General features: G+C 47.3%; 1 protein-coding gene across 3 annotated transcripts in view; it reads right to left on the bottom strand.

Moving 5' to 3' along the window:
* Positions 1-19052, bottom strand: part of tmc7 (transmembrane channel like 7) — a 30720-nt gene extending 11668 nt beyond the window's left edge. For 2 of the 3 annotated variants that reach the window (XR_013789858.1, XM_079499215.1), the window contains exons 1-8: positions 18915-19052; positions 14830-15151; positions 13778-13926; positions 10064-10219; positions 7402-7487; positions 3887-4032; positions 2313-2460; positions 278-454 (exon numbers count right to left, since the gene is read on the bottom strand). Coding sequence is in view for 1 of the 3 variants with exons in the window: in XM_079499215.1 (XP_079355341.1) it covers positions 278-454; positions 2313-2460; positions 3887-4032; positions 7402-7487; positions 10064-10219; positions 13778-13926; positions 14830-15151; positions 18915-18930 (1200 nt within the window). In the remaining 2 variants the exon portion in view is untranslated. Of the gene's footprint in view, positions 1-277; positions 455-2312; positions 2461-3886; positions 4033-7401; positions 7488-10063; positions 10220-13777; positions 13927-14578; positions 14598-14829; positions 15152-18914 lie in introns of those variants that run through there. The other variant, XR_013789859.1, reaches the window with a different exon arrangement.
* Between the last annotated feature and the right edge of the window lie 928 nt (positions 19053-19980).

Here is a 19980-nt window from a genome sequence, read left to right as displayed (position 1 = left end):
GTTGGAAATGGAACATTATCAGCCAATTAACATAAATCCTTTATTTCGGCGATTAGTCCGTTCACACTCGCCTCAATAACATTTGAACCACGGCGCAAGGCGCCGCGGCCATATAGTGGCATTTTTCCTTTTCCTTTTTTTTTTCACACACACACACACACACACACACACACACACACACACACACACACACACACACACACACACACACACACACACACACACACACACACACACACACACACACACACACACACACACACACACACACACACACCTTTGTCATCTGGGCTTTCTGGGAGAAGACTGTGGCTCTGTAAATGCTGTAGAAGCAGGCGACCAGCACGGCGATGACGAACAGGTTGAGGACGAGGCGGATGGCGTAAATACGACACCGCTCCTTGCGGCTGCGACCTGCTATCTTCTGCTTGATCCTTTCCTCCTCCAAGTCCGTCTGGCAACGGGACAAAATGATAAAAGGAAAAAAATGGTAAATGGTGCATTTATATAGCTTACATAGATTGGGTGACGTTCACCCATTCACACACACATTCATACACCAATGGTGGCGGAAACCATGCAAGGCACCAACCAGCACATCAGGAGCAATCAGGGGTTCAGTGTCTTGTTCAAGGACACTTCGACACTAACTCTGGGGGAGCCCGGGATCGAACCGGCAACCTTACGGTTACCATCCAGCCACTCTACCCCTGAGCCACCGCCGCCCCCTAGTGGCCACTCTACCCCTGAGCCACCGCCGCCCCCTAGTGGCCACTCTACCCCTGAGCCACCGCCGCCCCCTAGTGGCCACTCTACCCCTGAGCCACCGCCGCCCCCTAGTGGCCACTCTACCCCTGAGCCACCGCCGCAAGGAAGGAAAACGGTTTCAAATAAAGGGCTGCCGGGCAGATGCAAAGATGCAAATATTCACAGCATATTTGTCGCTCGGTTCGTATCTTTATATCTGAAGTTGAAGCCAGTTCAACTTCTTTGTAGTTTTCATGTATCTTTTGTAGCAGCTACAAAATAATGTCAGATTTGCTTCGTAGCTTCACGTCGCTGGCTACTGTGTCTTTGCATCTGCCCGTGTGAACACAGTCGCTGGCTACTGTGTCTTTGCATCTGCCCGTGTGAACGCAGTCGCTGGCTACTGTGTCTTTGCATCTGCCCGTGTGAACGCAGTCGCTGGCTACTGTGTCTTTGCATCTGCCCGTGTGAACACAGTCGCTGGCTACTGTGTCTTTGCATCTGCCCGTGTGAACACAGTCGCTGGCTACTGTGTCTTTGCATCTGCCCGTGTGAACACAGTCGCTGGCTACTGTGTCTTTGCATCTGCCCGTGTGAACAGTCGCTGGCTACTGTGTCTTTGCATCTGCCCGTGTGAACACAGTCGCTGGCTACTGTGTCTTTGCATCTGCCCGTGTGAACGCAGTCGCTGGCTACTGTGTCTTTGCATCTGCCCGTGTGAACGCAGTCGCTGGCTACTGTGTCTTTGCATCTGCCCGTGTGAACGCAGTCGCTGGCTACTGTGTCTTTGCATCTGCCCGTGTGAACACAGTCGCTGGCTACTGTGTCTTTGCATCTGCCCGTGTGAACGCAGTCGCTGGCTACTGTGTCTTTGCATCTGCCCGTGTGAACGCAGTCGCTGGCTACTGTGTCTTTGCATCTGCCCGTGTGAACCAATGTTGTTTTAGTCGTAGTCTCTTGAATAGTTTTAATTTAGTTTTAGTCACATTTTAGTCACCTGGAATGTTTTAGTGTTAAGTTAGTTTTAGTCGACTAAATGTCATAAGATTTTATTTGACTAAATCTACAGTTTATTTAGTCGACTAAAATGTATTTTGGCGGGACTTGATGCCGTCGTAATGACTGATTTTACACTTGCTGAAAAAAGCCGATCTACAAGCTCACAACGCGTCACGCTGCGATGTGTTGTGAGCTTGTAGGTCTGCTATTTTCAGCATTCAAACCCAGTGTAAAATGACTTATACTGTCCACTAGTTCCTTCCTAACATTTTAGTCTAGTTTTTATTTGTTGACGAAATTGTCAATTATGTGTAGTCTTAGTTTTAGTCGTCATAGCTTAGTTTTTATTTAGTTTCCATGTAGTTTTCGCCAGTGGAAAAAGGTAGTCGACGAACAGTTTTCTTAGTTTTAGTCGACGAAAACAACAACACTGGTGTGAATGCAGTGTTTCAAGTGTTGAAAAACACAGGAAATACAGAAACAACAATGAACAAAACGATATAATGTTTTTTGAAGTGTCTATGAAGAGTCGATCTGTGCGTTTCGGACCGATCGGTGCAGCTCACCCTGAGCTCATACAGCAGACTGCTCCTCTTCAGGCGCACAGCGTTTTCGTCCGTGATGCAGAAGTCCCAGCCGGCGAAGATCTTGTTACAGAAGCTCTGGAAGCGATCCTCGTCTTGGACCAGGTTCCGCTTCAGGCCCGTGGCAGACCTGGTGGGGAAGGAGAGAGGTGGTGGTGGTGACGGATCCCTCCGATTTGTTTTTTGTTTTTTTCATATTTTGAGATGTGGGTCGGCGGCCACATACATATGCTGGGGGTCCTTGACATGAAAAGTTTTGAGAAACACTGATAGAAAACGTTTAGGATTTAGAAGACATTTATAGAATCAGCCATAGGTCTTAATGAGTTTTTTTTAAGCCTTTCTATGAAAACCTGTCCATTTCTAGTCTATAACTAGTCTTATTTCCTGGACTACATGTTGTCTCAGTAAGACAGCCCTCCCCCTATTCACAAGGAGGAGCAGTGGACCAAAGCATTACGGGAATTGTAGTCCAGGAAGGAAGAAGTGAGCCCAGTGTCCATGACATCATGGAGTCCGCATGGACACTGAAGAAGTGAGCCCAGTGTCCATGACATCATGGAGTCCGCATGGACACTGAAGAAGTGAGCCCAGTGTCCATGACATCATGGAGTCCACATGGACACTTTGAAATACGGAAACATGGACACTTTGAAATACGGAAATATCTAAAAACACAAATTACCCACATCATAAAAAGCACAGGAAAGTGTTTCTTGTCTCCCAAACATTAAAATATGATCTGGTTGCAAAAGGGGTGAAGTGGCCCTTTAAGGGTGGTTCTATATGCACTGGATATTGCGATTGAACACTCAGAATTTCAGAGCCTCAATAAAAATACTTTGAAAACATACATCTTCTAGTACCTTTTAACAATCCAGAAGAGACTGAGGAACATACATCTTCTAGTACCTTTTAACGATCCAGAAGAGACTGAGGAACATACATCTTCTAGTACCTTTTAACGATCCAGAAGAGACTGAGGAACATACATCTTCTAGTGCCTTTTAACGATCCAGAAGAGACTGAGGAACATACATCTTCTAGTACCTTTTAACGATCCAGAAGAGACTGAGGAACATACATCTTCTAGTGCCTTTTAACGATCCAGAAGAGACTGAGGAACATACATCTTCTAGTGCCTTTTAACGATCCAGAAGAGACTGAGGAACATACATCTTCTAGTACCTTTTAACGATCCAGAAGAGACTGAGGAACATACATCTTCTAGTGCCTTTTAACGATCCAGAAGAGACTGAGGAACATACATCTTCTAGTACCTTTTAACGATCCAGAAGAGACTGAGGAACATACATCTTCTAGTACCTTTTAACGATCCAGAAGAGACTGAGGAACATACATCTTCTAGTACCTTTTAACGATCCAGAAGAGACTGAGGAACATACATCTTCTAGTGCCTTTTAACGATCCAGAAGAGACTGAGGAACATACATCTTCTAGTGCCTTTTAACGATCCAGAAGAGACTGAGGAACATACATCTTCTAGTGCCTTTTAACGATCCAGAAGAGACTGAGGAACATACATCTTCTAGTACCTTTTAACGATCCAGAAGAGACTGAGGAAGAGGTAGGCGATGGTGACCAGAACGTAGGCCAGAGGAAGGTTGTAGGTAAAACGTGGGAAGTGGATCAAGTTCACTTTGTAGAAGCCGTAGAAGAGATAGGTCTGTTCTAGGAAACCCTGTGGATTATAAAACACACGGTGGTTAGTGGGAATAGAGCACCAAAGTCCTGACGTCACTGTCAGTCCACAGGTTCATGTACTTTGTATTTGCATTGTACTCTCCATAGGGGGATTTTACATCGCCTCATATAAGAACTGTGTTTGAAAAATAAACCGATCACCCCGGCCTTTTCACTCATATGGATATGAAGCATCGACTGAAGGTGGAACTGTCCAAATATACCCAAAGAGTAACAAAATAAGCGTTAGAAACGAGTCAAACAACCCAGAGACTACATTGACAGCTGGGCGTGACGTATATTAGCAGCGACATTGCCTTCATATGTAGTTTCAAGGCTTTTGCGGCCACATTAATTCAATTTTCTCCAGAAACTGGCTGTATCAAATATGAAAGGACATCATAAACGAAGCACAGCCACTCCCCTGACAGAAAGGCCGGGGTGGTCGGTTTATTTTTCAAACACAGTTCTTATATGAAGCGACCTAAAATCGCCCTATGGTGATTTCAATGCAAATAAAAAAATACATGAACCTGTGTGTTGGTGCCCTCTACTGAAAGGGTTGAGGGCGGGGCGGGGGACATGAACCTGTGTGTTGGTGCCCTCTACTGAAAGGGTTGGGGGCGGGGCGGGGGACATGAACCTGTGTGTTGGTGCCCTCTACTGAAAGGGTTGGGGGCGGGGCGGGGGACATGAACCTGTGTGTTGGTGCCCTCTACTGAAAGGGTTGGGGGCGGGGCGGGGGACATGAACCTGTGTGTTGGTGCCCTCTACTGAAAGGGTTGGGGGCGGGGCGGGGGACATGAACCTGTGTGCTGGTGCCCTCTACTGAAAGGGTTGGGGGCGGGGCGGGGGACATGAACCTGTGTGTTGGTGCCCTCTACTGAAAGGGCTGGGGGCGGGGCGGGGGACATGAACCTGTGTGTTGGTGCCCTCTACTGAAAGGGTTGGGGGCGGGGCGGGGGACATGAACCTGTGTGTTGGTGCCCTCTACTGAAAGGGTTGGGGGCGGGGCGGGGGACATGAACCTGTGTGTTGGTGCCCTCTACTGAAAGGGCTGGGGGCGGGGCGGGGGACATGAACCTGTGTGTTGGTGCCCTCTACTGAAAGGGTTGGGGGCGGGGCGGGGGACATGAACCTGTGTGTTGGTGCCCTCTACTGAAAGGGTTGGGGGCGGGGCGGGGGACATGAACCTGTGTGTTGGTGCCCTCTACTGAAAGGGTTGGGGGCGGGGCGGGGGAGATGAACCTGTGTGTTGGTGCCCTCTACTGAAAGGGTTGGGGGCGGGGCGGGGGACATGAACCTGTGTGTTGGTGCCCTCTACTGAAAGGGTTGGGGGCGGGGCGGGGGACATGAACCTGTGTGTTGGTGCCCTCTACTGAAAGGGCTGGGGGCGGGGCGGGGGACATGAACCTGTGTGTTGGTGCCCTCTACTGAAAGGGCTGGGGGCGGGGCGGGGGACATGAACCTGTGTGTTGGTGCCCTCTACTGAAAGGGTTGGGGGCGGGGCGGGGGACATGAACCTGTGTGTTGGTGCCCTCAACTGAAAGGGCTGGGGGCGGGGCGGGGGACATGAACCTGTGTGTTGGTGCCCTCTACTGAAAGGGCTGGGGGCGGGGCGGGGGACATGAACCTGTGTGTTGGTGCCCTCAACTGAAAGGGCTGGGGGCGGGGCGGGGGACATGAACCTGTGTGTTGGTGCCCTCAACTGAAAGGGCTGGGGGCGGGGCGGGGGACATGAACCTGTGTGTTGGTGCCCTCTACTGAAAGGGTTGGGGGCGGGGCGGGGGACATGAACCTGTGTGTTGGTGCCCTCTACTGAAAGGGTTGGGGGCGGGGCGGGGGACATGAACCTGTGTGTTGGTGCCCTCTACTGAAAGGGTTGGGGGCGGGGCGGGGGACATGAACCTGTGTGTTGGTGCCCTCTACTGAAAGGGTTGGGGGCGGGGCGGGGGACATGAACCTGTGTGTTGGTGCCCTCTACTGAAAGGGTTGGGGGCGGGGCGGGGGACATGAACCTGTGTGTTGGTGCCCTCTACTGAAAGGGTTGGGGGCGGGGCGGGGGACATGAACCTGTGTGTTGGTGCCCTCTACTGAAAGGGTTGGGGGCGGGGCGGGGGACATGAACCTGTGTGTTGGTGCCCTCTACTGAAAGGGTTGGGGGCGGGGCGGGGGACATGAACCTGTGTGTTGGTGCCCTCTACTGAAAGGGTTGGGGGCGGGGCGGGGGACATGAACCTGTGTGTTGGTGCCCTCTACTGAAAGGGCTGGGGGCGGGGCGGGGGACATGAACCTGTGTGTTGGTGCCCTCTACTGAAAGGGTTGGGGGCGGGGCGGGGGACATGAACCTGTGTGTTGGTGCCCTCTACTGAAAGGGTTGGGGTGGGGCGGGGGACATGAACCTGTGTGTTGGTGCCCTCTACTGAAAGGGTTGGGGGCGGGGCGGGGGACATGAACCTGTGTGTTGGTGCCCTCTACTGAAAGGGTTGGGGGCGGGGCGGGGGACATGAACCTGTGTGTTGGTGCCCTCTACTGAAAGGGTTGGGGGCGGGGCGGGGGACATGAACCTGTGTGTTGGTGCCCTCTACTGAAAGGGTTGGGGGCGGGGCGGGGGACATGAACCTGTGTGTTGGTGCCCTCTACTGAAAGGGTTGGGGGCGGGGCGGGGGACATGAACCTGTGTGTTGGTGCCCTCTACTGAAAGGGTTGGGGGCGGGGCGGGGGACATGAACCTGTGTGTTGGTGCCCTCTACTGAAAGGGTTGGGGGCGGGGCGGGGGACATGAACCTGTGTGTTGGTGCCCTCTACTGAAAGGGTTGGGGGCGGGGCGGGGGACATGAACCTGTGTGTTGGTGCCCTCTACTGACAGTGTCGTCAGACTTCGGTGCTCTATTAAGCTAAACTACAGAGCTAAACACACGGTGGTTAGTGAGAATACAAACTTTCAAACTCCAACAATAAAGTGTCACACTGACAGCAGAGAGAAGACAGAAGGAACTAATAACCCATTCTGGGCGGGAACCCCTTTTGGTGTTTTTAAGCATTATGTTATACTATTGAAAAATAGCAGATCTACAAGCTCGTAGCGCGGCACCGAGTGCCGCGTTACGAGCTTGTAGATCTGCTATTTTTGGAAAAATCGTGAAAATGTGGTGCAAATCTTTGAATATATGCTTTCAGAGCGAACGTTTTCAACTCAAATCTTTGCTTCTGGGAGGTCCCTGGAACTACATATTTTCAAATGGGGGTCGGCGGCCGATTACATATAATTTCGGTGGTCCGATCGACGATGTTTGAGACTGATTTAGGATCTAGAAGGCATTGTTGTAGAATGGTTCTCAGGTCATAAATGGGGATAAAGACATACTCCGCCTGAGAGCAGGTCCGTGATGTGTTCGTGGTAGAGGACGAGGCCTCGACGAGAGCTGCTGGGATACGAACTGCACACGCTGCCTGTGGAGGAACACGATAAGAACACGTTAAGAACACGTTAAGACACGAGTCAGTAACACACGCTGCCTGTGGAGGAACACGTTAAGAACACGTTAAGACACGAGTCAGTAACACACGCTGCCTGTGGAGGAACACGTTAAGAACACGTTAAGAACACGTTAAGACACGAGTCAGTAACACACGCTGCCTGTGGAGGAACACGTTAAGAACACGTTAAGAACACGTTAAGACACGAGTCAGTAACACACGCTGCCTGTGGAGGAACACGTTAAGAACACGTTAAGACACGAGTCAGTAACACACGCGGCCTGTGGAGGAACACGATAAGAACACGTTAAGACACGAGTCAGTAACACACGCTGCCTGTGGAGGAACACGATAAGAACACGTTAAGACACGAGTCAGTAACACACGCTGCCTGTGGAGGAACACGATAAGAACACGTTAAGACACGAGTCAGTAACACACGCTGCCTGTGGAGGAATACGTTAAGAACACGTTAAGACACGAGTCAGTAACACACGCTGCCTGAGGAGGAACACGTTAAGAACACGTTAAGACACGAGTCAGTAACACACGCTGCCTGTGGAGAAACACGTCAAGAACACGTTAAGACACGAGTCAGTAACACACGCTGCCTGTGGAGAAACACGTCAAGAACACGTTAAGACACGAGTCAGTAACACACGCTGCCTGTGGAGGAACACGTTAAGAAAACGTTAAGACACGAGTCAGTAACACACGCTGCCTGTGGAGGAACACGTTAAGAACACGTTAAGACACGAGTCAGTAACACACGCTGCCTGTGGAGGAACACGATAAGAACACGTTAAGACACGAGTCAGTAACCCACGCTGCCTGTGGAGAAACACGTCAAGAACACGTTAAGACACGAGTCAGTAACACACGCTGCCTGTGGAGGAACACGTCAAGAACACGTTAAGACACGAGTCAGTAACACACGCTGCCTGTGGAGGAACACGATAAGAACACGTTAAGAACACGAGTCAGTAACACACGCTGCCTGTGGAGGAACACGTTAAGAACACGTTGAGACACGAGTCAGTGATAAAACCTCCCAACATTAATCCTAACGGAAATACGAGAGGAGCAGTTATACTGTCCCTGTAGAACCAACAGACATCTTCATGGGTGTGCATTCCATTCCTCAACGTAGGCCACCTTTACACGGCAATGGTTTGTAGTGAAAACGTCCCGTTGCGTTCTCACGTTATATGCTGTGTTTACACGGAGACGCAACAGTGATTTAACATGCTGCAGTGTACTGTGCATGCCAGGTGGTTAGGTGGCGCTGATGCACTGCCAGATAGACCGAGCATACATGCGTAGAACCACTTCCATTCTACTTCCTATCATCGTGCAAGGTTAATTAAAAGAGGTTAGGAAGCGAAGACCGTACGGTGGACTCCATGTTACTCCCTGGAAGGATGGGCTATATGCAGCCAACACTTCCGCGTTCAGCTTCCTTGGTCTCAACTGTGCATGTCCACCGTACGGTCTTCGCTTCCTGTCCTCTTTTATTAGTCCTTGTCATCGTGTAAAGGTGGCCTAATTCTCATTCACTGCTCTGTAATGCTCTTGTATTCTTCATAACAAATATTAAGTATAATTGAATTAATATATAGTCAAGCACAAAGCTAGAACAACGGGCGGCTCAAACAGACTGCTGGAGAAACTGATCACAATGAAGCTACTATAACGTAACCTACCGTCTACTATAACGTAACCTACCGTCTACTATAACGTAACCTACCGTCAGCCTGGTTGAAGGTGTTGTTCCCCTATAACGTAACCTACCGTCAGCCTGGTTGAAGGTGTTGTTCCCCGAGGCCTAACCTACCGTCAGCCTGGTTGAAGGTGTTGTTCCTTAACCTACCGTCAGCCTGGTTGAAGGTGTTGTTCCTAACCTACCGTCAGCCTGGTTGAAGGTGTTGTTCCTTAACCTACCGTCAGCCTGGTTGAAGGTGTTGTTCCTTAACCTACCGTCAGCCTGGTTGAAGGTGTTGTTCCTTAACCTACCGTCAGCCTGGTTGAAGGTGTTGTTCCTAACCTACCGTCAGCCTGGTTGAAGGTGTTGTTCCTAACCTACCGTCAGCCTGGTTGAAGGTGTTGTTCCTAACCTACCGTCAGCCTGGTTGAAGGTGTTGTTCTCCGAGGCGTAACCTACCGTCAGCCTGGTTGAAGGTGTTGTTCCCCGAGGCGTAACCTACCGTCAGCCTGGTTGAAGGTGTTGTTCCCCGAGGCGTAACCTACCGTCAGCCTGGTTGAAGGTGTTGTTCCCCTAACCTACCGTCAGCCTGGTTGAAGGTGTTGTTCCCCTAACCTACCGTCAGCCTGGTTGAAGGTGTTGTTCCCCTAACCTACCGTCAGCCTGGTTGAAGGTGTTGTTCCCCTAACCTACCGTCAGCCTGGTTGAAGGTGTTGTTCCCCTAACCTACCGTCAGCATGGTTGAAGGTGTTGTTCCCCGAGGCGTAACCTACCGTCAGCCTGGTTGAAGGTGTTGTTCCCCTAACCTACCGTCAGCCTGGTTGAAGGTGTTGTTCCCCTAACCTACCGTCAGCCTGGTTGAAGGTGTTGTTCCCCGAGGCGTGCGGGGCGATGATGATGGGCAGCATGACGAAGCAGAACATCAGCAGGAAGATGACCATGTTGAGCAGGACCAGGAAACGCAGGAACGAGAAGTAAGACAGGATCCCTGTCCCAAACATCCCTGTTGGATTAAACACAGAGAGAAGTAAGACAGGATCCCTGTCCCAAACATCCCTGTTGGATTAAACACAGAGAGAAGTAAGACAGGATCCCTGTTGGATTAAACACAGAGAGAAGTAAGACAGGATCCCTGTTGGATTAAACACAGAGAGAAGTAAAACAGGATCCCTGTTGGGTTAAACACAGTGAGAAGTAAGACAGGATCCCTGTTGGATTAAACACAGAGAGAAGTAAGACAGGATCCCTGTCCCAAACATCCCTGTTGGATTAAACACAGAGAAGTAAGACAGGATCCCTGTTGGATTAAACACAGAGAGAAGTAAGACAGGATCCCTGTCCCAAACATCCCTGTTGGATTAAACACAGAGAGAAGTAAGACAGGATCCCTGTCCCAAACATCCCTGTTGGGTTAAACACAGTGAGAAGTAAGACAGGATCCCTGTCCCAAACATCCCTGTTGGATTAAACACAGAGAGAAGTAAGACAGGATCCCTGTTGGGTTAAACACAGAGAAGTAACACAGGATCCCTGTTGGATTAAACACAGTGAGAAGTAAGACAGGATCCCTGTTGGATTAAACACAGTGAGAAGTAAGACAGGATCCCTGTTGGATTAAACACAGTGAGAAGTAAGACAGGATCCCTGTTGGATTAAACACAGTGAGAAGTAAAACAGGATCCCTGTTGGATTAAACACAGTGAGAAGTAACACAGGATCCCTGTTGGATTAAACACAGTGAGAAGTAAGACAGGATCCCTGTCCCAAACATCCCTGTTGGATTAAACACAGTGAGAAGTAAGACAGGATCCCTGTTGGATTAAACACAGTGAGAAGTAACACAGGATCCCTGTTGGATTAAACACAGTGAGAAGTAAGACAGGATCCCTGTTGGATTAAACACAGTGAGAAGTAAGACAGGATCCCTGTTGGATTAAACACAGAGAGAAGTAAGACAGGATCCCTGTTGGATTAAACACAGAGAGAAGTAAGACAGGATCCCTGTTGGATTAAACACAGGGAGAAGTAAAACAGGATCCCTGTTGGGTTAAACACAGAGAGAAGTAAGACAGGATCCCTGTTGGATTAAACACAGAGAGAAGTAAGACAGGATCCCTGTTGGATTAAACACAGGGAGAAGTAAGACAGGATCCCTGTTGGGTTAAACACAGTGAGAAGTAACACAGGATCCCTGTTGGATTAAACACAGTGAGAAGTAAGACAGGATCCCTGTTGGATTAAACACAGTGAGAAGTAAGACAGGATCCCTGTTGGATTAAACACAGTGAGAAGTAAGACAGGATCCCTGTTGGATTAAACACAGTGAGAAGTAAAACAGGATCCCTGTTGGATTAAACACAGTGAGAAGTAACACAGGATCCCTGTTGGATTAAACACAGTGAGAAGTAAGACAGGATCCCTGTCCCAAACATCCCTGTTGGATTAAACACAGTGAGAAGTAAGACAGGATCCCTGTTGGATTAAACACAGTGAGAAGTAACACAGGATCCCTGTTGGATTAAACACAGTGAGAAGTAAGACAGGATCCCTGTTGGATTAAACACAGTGAGAAGTAAGACAGGATCCCTGTTGGATTAAACACAGAGAGAAGTAAGACAGGATCCCTGTTGGATTAAACACAGGGAGAAGTAAAACAGGATCCCTGTTGGATTAAACACAGAGAGAAGTAAGACAGGATCCCTGTTGGATTAAACACAGTGAGAAGTAAGACAGGATCCCTGTTGGATTAAACACAGGGAGAAGTAAGACAGGATCCCTGTCCCAAACATCCCTGTTGTAATGAAACGTAGTGTTAGGGAGGACGAGAGAAAGTGATTTTCAAGCAAACATTTTCACTCGAGGGGGCACGGTGGCACGGTCGGTAGTGCTGTCGCCTCATAGCTAGAAGGTCCTGGGTTCGATTCCCGCTGGGGACGCTGTGGGCACTGGGGGCATGTTCCCTCCTCCGTGTCATCAGTGCCCATACCTGAGGCGGGGTTGGCGAAAGGGCCTTTCTGTGTGGAGTTTTCATGTTCTCCCCGTGTCCCCCTAGGGTAGGTACCCTCACAAAAACATGCCGTAATCATGGTCTCTAAACTGCCTCCCCCTGGCCAGCCGGGGCGCTTGATGGAGGTGAAAGGAACTGGTCGGAATAACGTGTTCCTTCCACGCGCTACGTCCGGCTGGGGAAACTCCCCCCCCTTTCAGGTGAAAAGAAGCAGCTTGGACTCCTCATGCATATAAGGAAGCATGAGGTCAGTCCGCTGCCCCCCCCAGGTTGGCAGAGGAAGTGTAGCGCCCAGGATTACATTAGATAATTGACACTGGGTGAAAAAATGGGTTGCAAAATCGTGGGATAAAATAAAACAATTAAAAAACATTTTCACTCGATCACTTCAATCGGTCATATGTTTCATCGAGCAACGCAGTGGTGTAGGGCATTAAACAACTAGTCGACTAGTAAACTAGGCAACTAGTCAACTAGTAAAAATGACTAGAATTGAATGCCCTACGGTGGTGTGATAATAACGGCCAATGTGTCTCTCTCTCTCTCTCACCCTCTATGAGGTGGATGTCTCTCTCTCTCTCTCTCTCACCCTCTATGAGGTGGATGTCTCTCTCTCACCCTCTATGAGGTGGATGTCTCTCTCTCTCTCTCTCTCTCTCTCTCACCCTCTATAAGGTGGATGTCTCTCTCTCTCTCTCTCTCTCTCTCTCTCTCTCACCCTCTATGAGGTGGATGTCTCTCTCTCACCCTCTATGAGGTGGATGTCTCTCTCTCTCTCACCCTCTATGAGGTGGATGTCTCTCTCTCTCTCTCACCCTCTATGAGGTGGATGTCTCTCTCTCACCCACTATGAGGTGGATGTCTCTCTCTCTCTCTCTCTCTCACCCTCTATGAGGTGGATGTCTCTCTCTCACCCTCTATGAGGTGGATGTCTCTCTCTCTCTCTCTCTCACCCTCTATGAGGTGGATGTCTCTCTCTCACCCTCTATGAGGTGGATGTCTCTCTCTCTCTCTCTCTCTCACCCTCTATGAGGTGGATGTCTCTCTCTCTCTCTCACCCTCTATGAGGTGGATGTCTCTCTCTCTCTCTCACCCTCTATGAGGTGGATGTCTCTCTCTCTCTCTCACTCTCTCTCACCCTCTATGAGGTGGATGTCTCTCTCTCTCTCTCTCTCTCTCACCCTCTATGAGGTGGATGTCTCTCTCTCTCTCTCACCCTCTATGAGGTGGATGTCTCTCTCTCTCTCTCACCCTCTATGAGGTGGATGTCTCTCTCTCTCTCTCTCACCCTCTATGAGGTGGATGTCTCTCTCTCTCTCTCACCCTCTATGAGGTGGATGTCTCTCTCTCTCTCTCACCCTCTATGAGGTGGATGTCTCTCTCTCACCCTCTATGAGGTGGATGTCTCTCTCTCTCTCTCTCTCACCCTCTATGAGGTGGATGTCTCTCTCTCTCTCTCTCACCCTCTATGAGGTGGATGTCTCTCTCTCACCCTCTATGAGGTGGATGTCTCTCTCTCACCCTCTATGAGGTGGATGTCTCTCTCTCTCTCACCCTCTATGAGGTGGATGTCTCCCCTCCACAGCTCCAGGGAGCCCAGCCACTCCCGGGCATCCTCTCTCAGCCTCCTGAAGCTGCGCCTGGTGCTCTGTCTCCACTTGGTCCAGCCGCTGAGGTCCTGGGCCTGCTTCAGCCGCTGGACACTGAAACAGAAACACAGGCACGTTGGGATTACATGTTTTCTGAAATACCTATGTTTCTATATCAGTGGTGGATGTCTCTCTCTCACCCTCTATGAGGTGGATGTCTCTCTCTCTCTCTCTCTCTAGCGCGCCACTCGGTGGCGCGCTATGAGCTTGTTTATCTGCTATTTTTCAATAGCTAAAGCATAACATAATGCTAACACCAAAAGGGGTTCCCGCCCAAAATGGGTTAAAAACGTTCGCTCTGAAAGAATATATATTCAAAGATTTGCACCACATTTTCAAGATTTTTCAAAAAATAGCAGATCTAAAAGTAACTAAACTAAGTAACTAAAAGTATATTTTTTCCGGGGGAAAACGAATCCCATTCATGGCCAAAAAGTACATTTTATACTTGTGGGGGGGGGGAGGGGGGGCTCAGAGTGCATCCACTAAGGAAAGTAGGCTTTCTAATGACTTTAGAAACCCGCCTTTGTATTGGTGAGTAGGTGAAACGTTCTTTTTATTTTCGCGTTTCATGCGAGCCAGGAAATAGAATAGCCTCAATGCAACGGCAGTAAAGTGCAGGAGGCTGTGGACCAGAGCTGCGTTTAGCCAAGTATTTTTCTTTCAGATTTCACGGTAGAAAGGAATGCTGTAAATCTTCCCCTACTTGTCTGTCCGTTTCATGGCCATGGGCAACCAAATATGAGTCTGTAACTCTGAGAGTGTACAAATGGAACCAAATGGACCCGTTAGGGTCCATTTGGTTCCATTTGTACACTCTCAGAGTTAAATTAACATTGATTTTACAATATAAATTGGGGTCCCAGAGGAAAAAATCTGATGTTTGCTGTTATGCGTTTTAGCCAAGTATTTTTATTTCAGATTTCACCAGAAAGGAATGCTGTAAATCCTCCCTACTTGTCTGTCCGTTTCATGGCCATGGGCTTGGGCTGCTCTCGGACAGGCCTCTGTAGCGTCTGGCTCTTCTGCTTCTCCTCGTGTTGTCTGGAGGTGGTGGAGGTGACGGTGCTCAGGCCCCATTTCCCACTGCCCGAGGAGGAGCCCCCCAAGCGGGTCCCACCGCCCGAGGAGGAGCCCCCCAGACGGGTCCTGGAGCCGCTCCTCTGCTTGGTGCTCTTGCCGGTCGAAGGCTTCCGTCGGTACAGCAGAGACTGGTAGCTGGGGAGCTGGTCCAGCAGCGGGTTCTTAGTGGACAGCCCGCTATGAGCAGTGTAGAACACTGAAAAGACAGGGAAAAAAACCACACACACACTTTGAATAGCTATATGTCGGTTTGTAACGAGAGGCCAGATAAGGGGTCATCGCAGTCATGTCTTGAGGACTGGTGGACATGTTTTTTTTGCCACAGACATACAAAATGATTTGGTTCCATTTGCACACTCTCGAGAGTTAAGGGAGTCCTTGAAAATAAAACATTTGGTACACTCTCAAGAGTTAAGGTGAGTCCTTGAAAATAAAACATTTGGTACACTCTCAGAGTTAAGGAGGTCCTTGAAAATAAAACATTTGGTACACTCTCAGAGTTAAGGAGGTCCTTGAAAATAAAACATTTGGTACACTCTCAGAGTTAAGGAGGTCCTTGAAAATAAAACATTTGGTACACTCTCAGAGTTAAGGAGGTCCTTGAAAATAAAACATTTGGTACACTCTCAGAGTTAAGGGAGTCCTTGAAAATAAAACATTTGGTACACTCTCAGAGTTAAGGAGGTCCTTGAAAATAAAACATTTGGTACACTCTCAGAGTTAAGGAGGTCCTTGAAAATAAAACATTTGGTACACTCTCAGAGTTAAGGAGGTCCTTGAAAATAAAACATTTGGTACACTCTCAGAGTTAAGGGAGTCCTTGAAAATAAAACATTTGGTACACTCTCAGAGTTAAGGAGGTCCTTGAAAATAAAACATTTGGTACACTCTCAGAGTTAAGGAGGTCCTTGAAAATAAAACATTTGGTACACTCTCAGAGTTAAGGAGGTCCTTGAAAATAAAACATTTGGTACACTCTCAGAGTTAAGGAGGTCCTTGAAAATAAAACATTTGGTACACTCTCAGAGTTAAGGGAGTCCTTGAAAATAAAACATTGGTACACTCTCAGAGTTAAGGGAGTCCTTGAAAATAAAACATTTGGTACACTCTCAGAGTTAAGGAGGTCCTTGAAAATAAAACATTTGGTACACTCTCAGAGTTAAGGGAGTCCTTGAAAATAAAACATTTGGTACACTCTCAAGAGTTAAGGGAGTCCTTGAAAAGAAAACATTTGGTACACTTTCAGAGTTAAGGAGGTCCTTGAAAATAAAACATTTGGTACACTCTCAGAGTTAAGGAGGTCCTTGAAAATAAAACATTTGGTACACTCTCAGAGTTAAGGGAGTCCTTGAAAATAAAACATTTGGTACACTCTCAGAGTTAAGGAGGTCCTTGAAAATAAAACATTTGGTACACTCTCAGAGTTAAGGAGGTCCTTGAAAATAAAACATTTGGTACACTCTCAGAGTTAAGGGTGTCCTTGAAAATAAAACATTTGGTACACTCTCAGAGTTAAGGGAGTCCTTGAAAATAAAACATTTGGTACACTCTCAGAGTTAAGGTGAGTCCTTGAAAATAAAACATTTGGTACACTCTCAGAGTTAAGGGAGTCCTTGAAAATAAAACATTTGGTACACTCTCAGAGTTAAGGTGAGTCCTTGAAAATAAAACATTTGGTACACTCTCAGAGTTAAGGGTGTCCTTGAAAATAAAACATTTGGTACACTCTCAGAGTTAAGGGAGTCCTTGAAAATAAAACATTGGTACACTCTCAGAGTTAAGGGAGTCCTTGAAAATAAAACATTGGTACACTCTCAGAGTTAAGGGAGTCCTTGCAAATAAAACATTGGTACACTCGCAGAGTTAAGGGAGTCCTTGAAAATAAAACATTGGTACACTCTCAGAGTTAAGGGAGTCCTTGCAAATAAAACATTGGTACACTCTCAGAGTTAAGGGAGTCCTTGCAAATAAAACATTGGTACACTCGCAGAGTTAAGGAGGTCCTTGAAAATAAAACATTATTTTGTACACTCTCAGAGTTAAGGGAGTCCTTGCCAAATAAAACATTTTTGAGAACCACTAGTTGGACTCCTAAATCCTAATGTAAAAATAATTGTTATACTATTATTCTGAAGAAGACGTGGAGACTTGACATTCAGTAATTACATTATAGTCTTTCAGGGGTTGACACTAAGGTCTCAGAGGTACATCATCATGTCATGCCCAAAGGTCGTGCCCACTTGCCTGGAAAGTTAATCGTCCATTGTGTAAAAGGTCAAATTTGCGCTTGCAGAACACATTAATGTTAAACTTAAATCCACTCGCTTCAGACAGACATTTTGAATAAAGCAGAATGCTATTGTTGTAGAAAAGGTGGCATTCTTATTGTTCTTCATAAAATGGCCAAATATTGAATGAAGACGGAATGCACTTGCCTGTCGGGCAACCTGCATGAAAGCAAACTCACTTGCCCGATTTTTTTATTTACTTGCTTGGGCAAAAGTTAGTGTGTCAACCCCTGTCTTCAAAACGGGAACCCCTTTTGGTGTTTTAAGCATTATGTTATACTATTGAAAAATAGCAGATCTACAAGCTCGTAGCGCGGCACTCGGTGCCACTACGAGCTTGTAGATCTGCTATTTTTTTTAAATCTTGAATATGTGACGCAAATCTTTGAATGTATATTCTTTCAGAGTGAACGTTTTTAACTAAAATCTTTGCTTCTGGGGGGGTCCCTATGGAACAAGTTACAACATATTTTCAGATGGGGGTCGGTGGTTAAATAGCCTACATATATTTTTGGGGGTCCTTGACATGAAATAGTTCTTTGAGAACAACTGACATAGAAACATAGGGTTTTTCAGAAAACTGTCAGGATTTAGAAGACATTTGTAGAATCGTCCTCAGGTCTGAATGGGTTAATAGGTCAAAATAAGAACATTATAATGGCTTACGTGTGTTAAAAAGAAAATGAAACATTTGTCACGGACAAGACCAGGTCTTTGGGGGGTCCGGGACAAGACCAGGTCTTTGGGGGGTCCGGGACAAGACCAGGTCTTTGGGGGGTCCGGGACAAGACCAGGTCTTTGGGGGGTCCGGGACAAGACCAGGTCTTTGGGGGGTCCGGGACAAGACCAGGTCTTTGGGGGGTCCGGGGACCCCCAGGGGTCCTTGAGGAGGTTCCAGGGGGTCCCCAGCTAAATGATAGTTTGAAACCAAATGGATCCTTATGGGTCTGTAACTCTGAGAGCGTACAAATGGAACCATCTATACACTCTCAGAGTTAAATTAACATTGGTTTTACAATATAAATTGGGGGTCCCAGAGATAGAAATGGGGTGACGTCCGTAGACTAATGAAGATGTTCTCTCATGGGGGTCCCTGGTATATATTTTCAAATGAGGGTCCGCGGGCTAATTAGTGTCAATTTGGGGGTCCTTGACATGAAAAGGTTTGGGATTGATTGATTGACATATGTATTAACAGTTTGCAGAATTACAGTACATTTCAAACACAACTCAATACAAAGACTGTTAACTGTGAGTGGACGACCCAATAAAGCATTACACTTACTTACTTACAATAGGGTCCACCTTGTTCAATTCATCAAAACATAGAGACGTACAAATAGACACTTCTATATAGCCAAAGAACAGAACAGGATAGCCTACAGTCAGACTACAGTAGCCAGTCCTTATTTCGGGACCCTCCCTGGAGGAAAACTGTCAAATAACGATATATGACAACATATAGGCCTACTGGCTGAAGACTGAGCAAAACCAAATATACACATTTATACACAACATAGGAACACTATTTGGTTCTGTATAGTTAGTACTAGACCAGGCATGCAGTCCAAAACTACAGTTAGCTTACATTCGTTAGCAACTTTAGTTAGCAACCCGTAATAGACTATAGTAATGTTCCATAAAGTTATGTCATCCTGTCATCTCTCTTACCCGAGTTGTCTTCCATCTTCCCTTGTCGTCATGAAATAAGAACAGTGTCCACTGAAGCCACAGTGAACAGGAATGTGTTGTAGGTTGTTGTGTCAACCTGTAGAGAGATAACTGTCTGTCTGACAACAACAACACAACTTCCTGGATGTCCCACTGACTCCACACCAAACTCCCCATGGATCCAATGAAGGAGCGACACCACAAGGGGGCAGCAAAGTCATATCTATCTATCTATCTATCTATCTACCATGTCAAACTTGGCAAGTTTGACATGCATTTTGGACCCCCATTTAATGGCATTTCTATCTCTGGGACCCCAATTTATATTGTAAAATCAATGTTAATTTAACTCTGAGGGCTCCATTTTCTTCACCGCTAAACCCCTCATCCCTAAACTTCTTTGCCTTTTTTTACTATTTTGAAAAACCTTTTTGAATAGTTCAACTAGCCAATCTACATTGACACGTTGTGAGCTTGTAGACTGGCCATTTTAACTATTAAAAAATGTTTTGCAAAATAGTAAAAAAAAAAAAAGAAAAAGGCAAAGAAGTTTAGGGATAAGGGGTGACGAAAATGGAGCCCAGAGTGTACAAATACATGGAACCAAAAGGTACGGGTCCATTTGGTTCAATTTGTACACTCTCAGAGTTACAGACCCATAAGGGTCCATTTGGTTCCATTTGTACACTCTCAGAGTTACAGACCCATAAGGGTCCATTTGGTTCCATTTGTACACTCTCAGAGTTACAGACCCATAAGGGTCCATTTGGTTCCATTTGTACACTCTCAGAGTTACAGACCCATAAGGGTCCATTTGGTTCCATTTGTACACTCTCAGAGTTACAGACCCATAAGGGTCCATTTGGTTCCATTTGTACACTCTCAGAGTTACAGACCCATAAGGGTCCATTTGGTTCCATTTGTACACTCTCAGAGTTACAGACCCATAAGGGTCCATTTGGTTCCATTTGTACACTCTCAGAGTTACAGACCCATAAGGGTCCATTTGGTTCCATTTGTACACTCTCAGAGTTACAGACCCATAAGGGTCCATTTGGTTCCATTT

This window comes from Electrona antarctica (genome assembly GCF_951216825.1).
Source record: "Electrona antarctica genome assembly, chromosome: 4".
NCBI lineage: Eukaryota > Metazoa > Chordata > Actinopteri > Myctophiformes > Myctophidae > Electrona > Electrona antarctica.
This window is presented reverse-complemented; position numbering and strand designations above follow the sequence as displayed.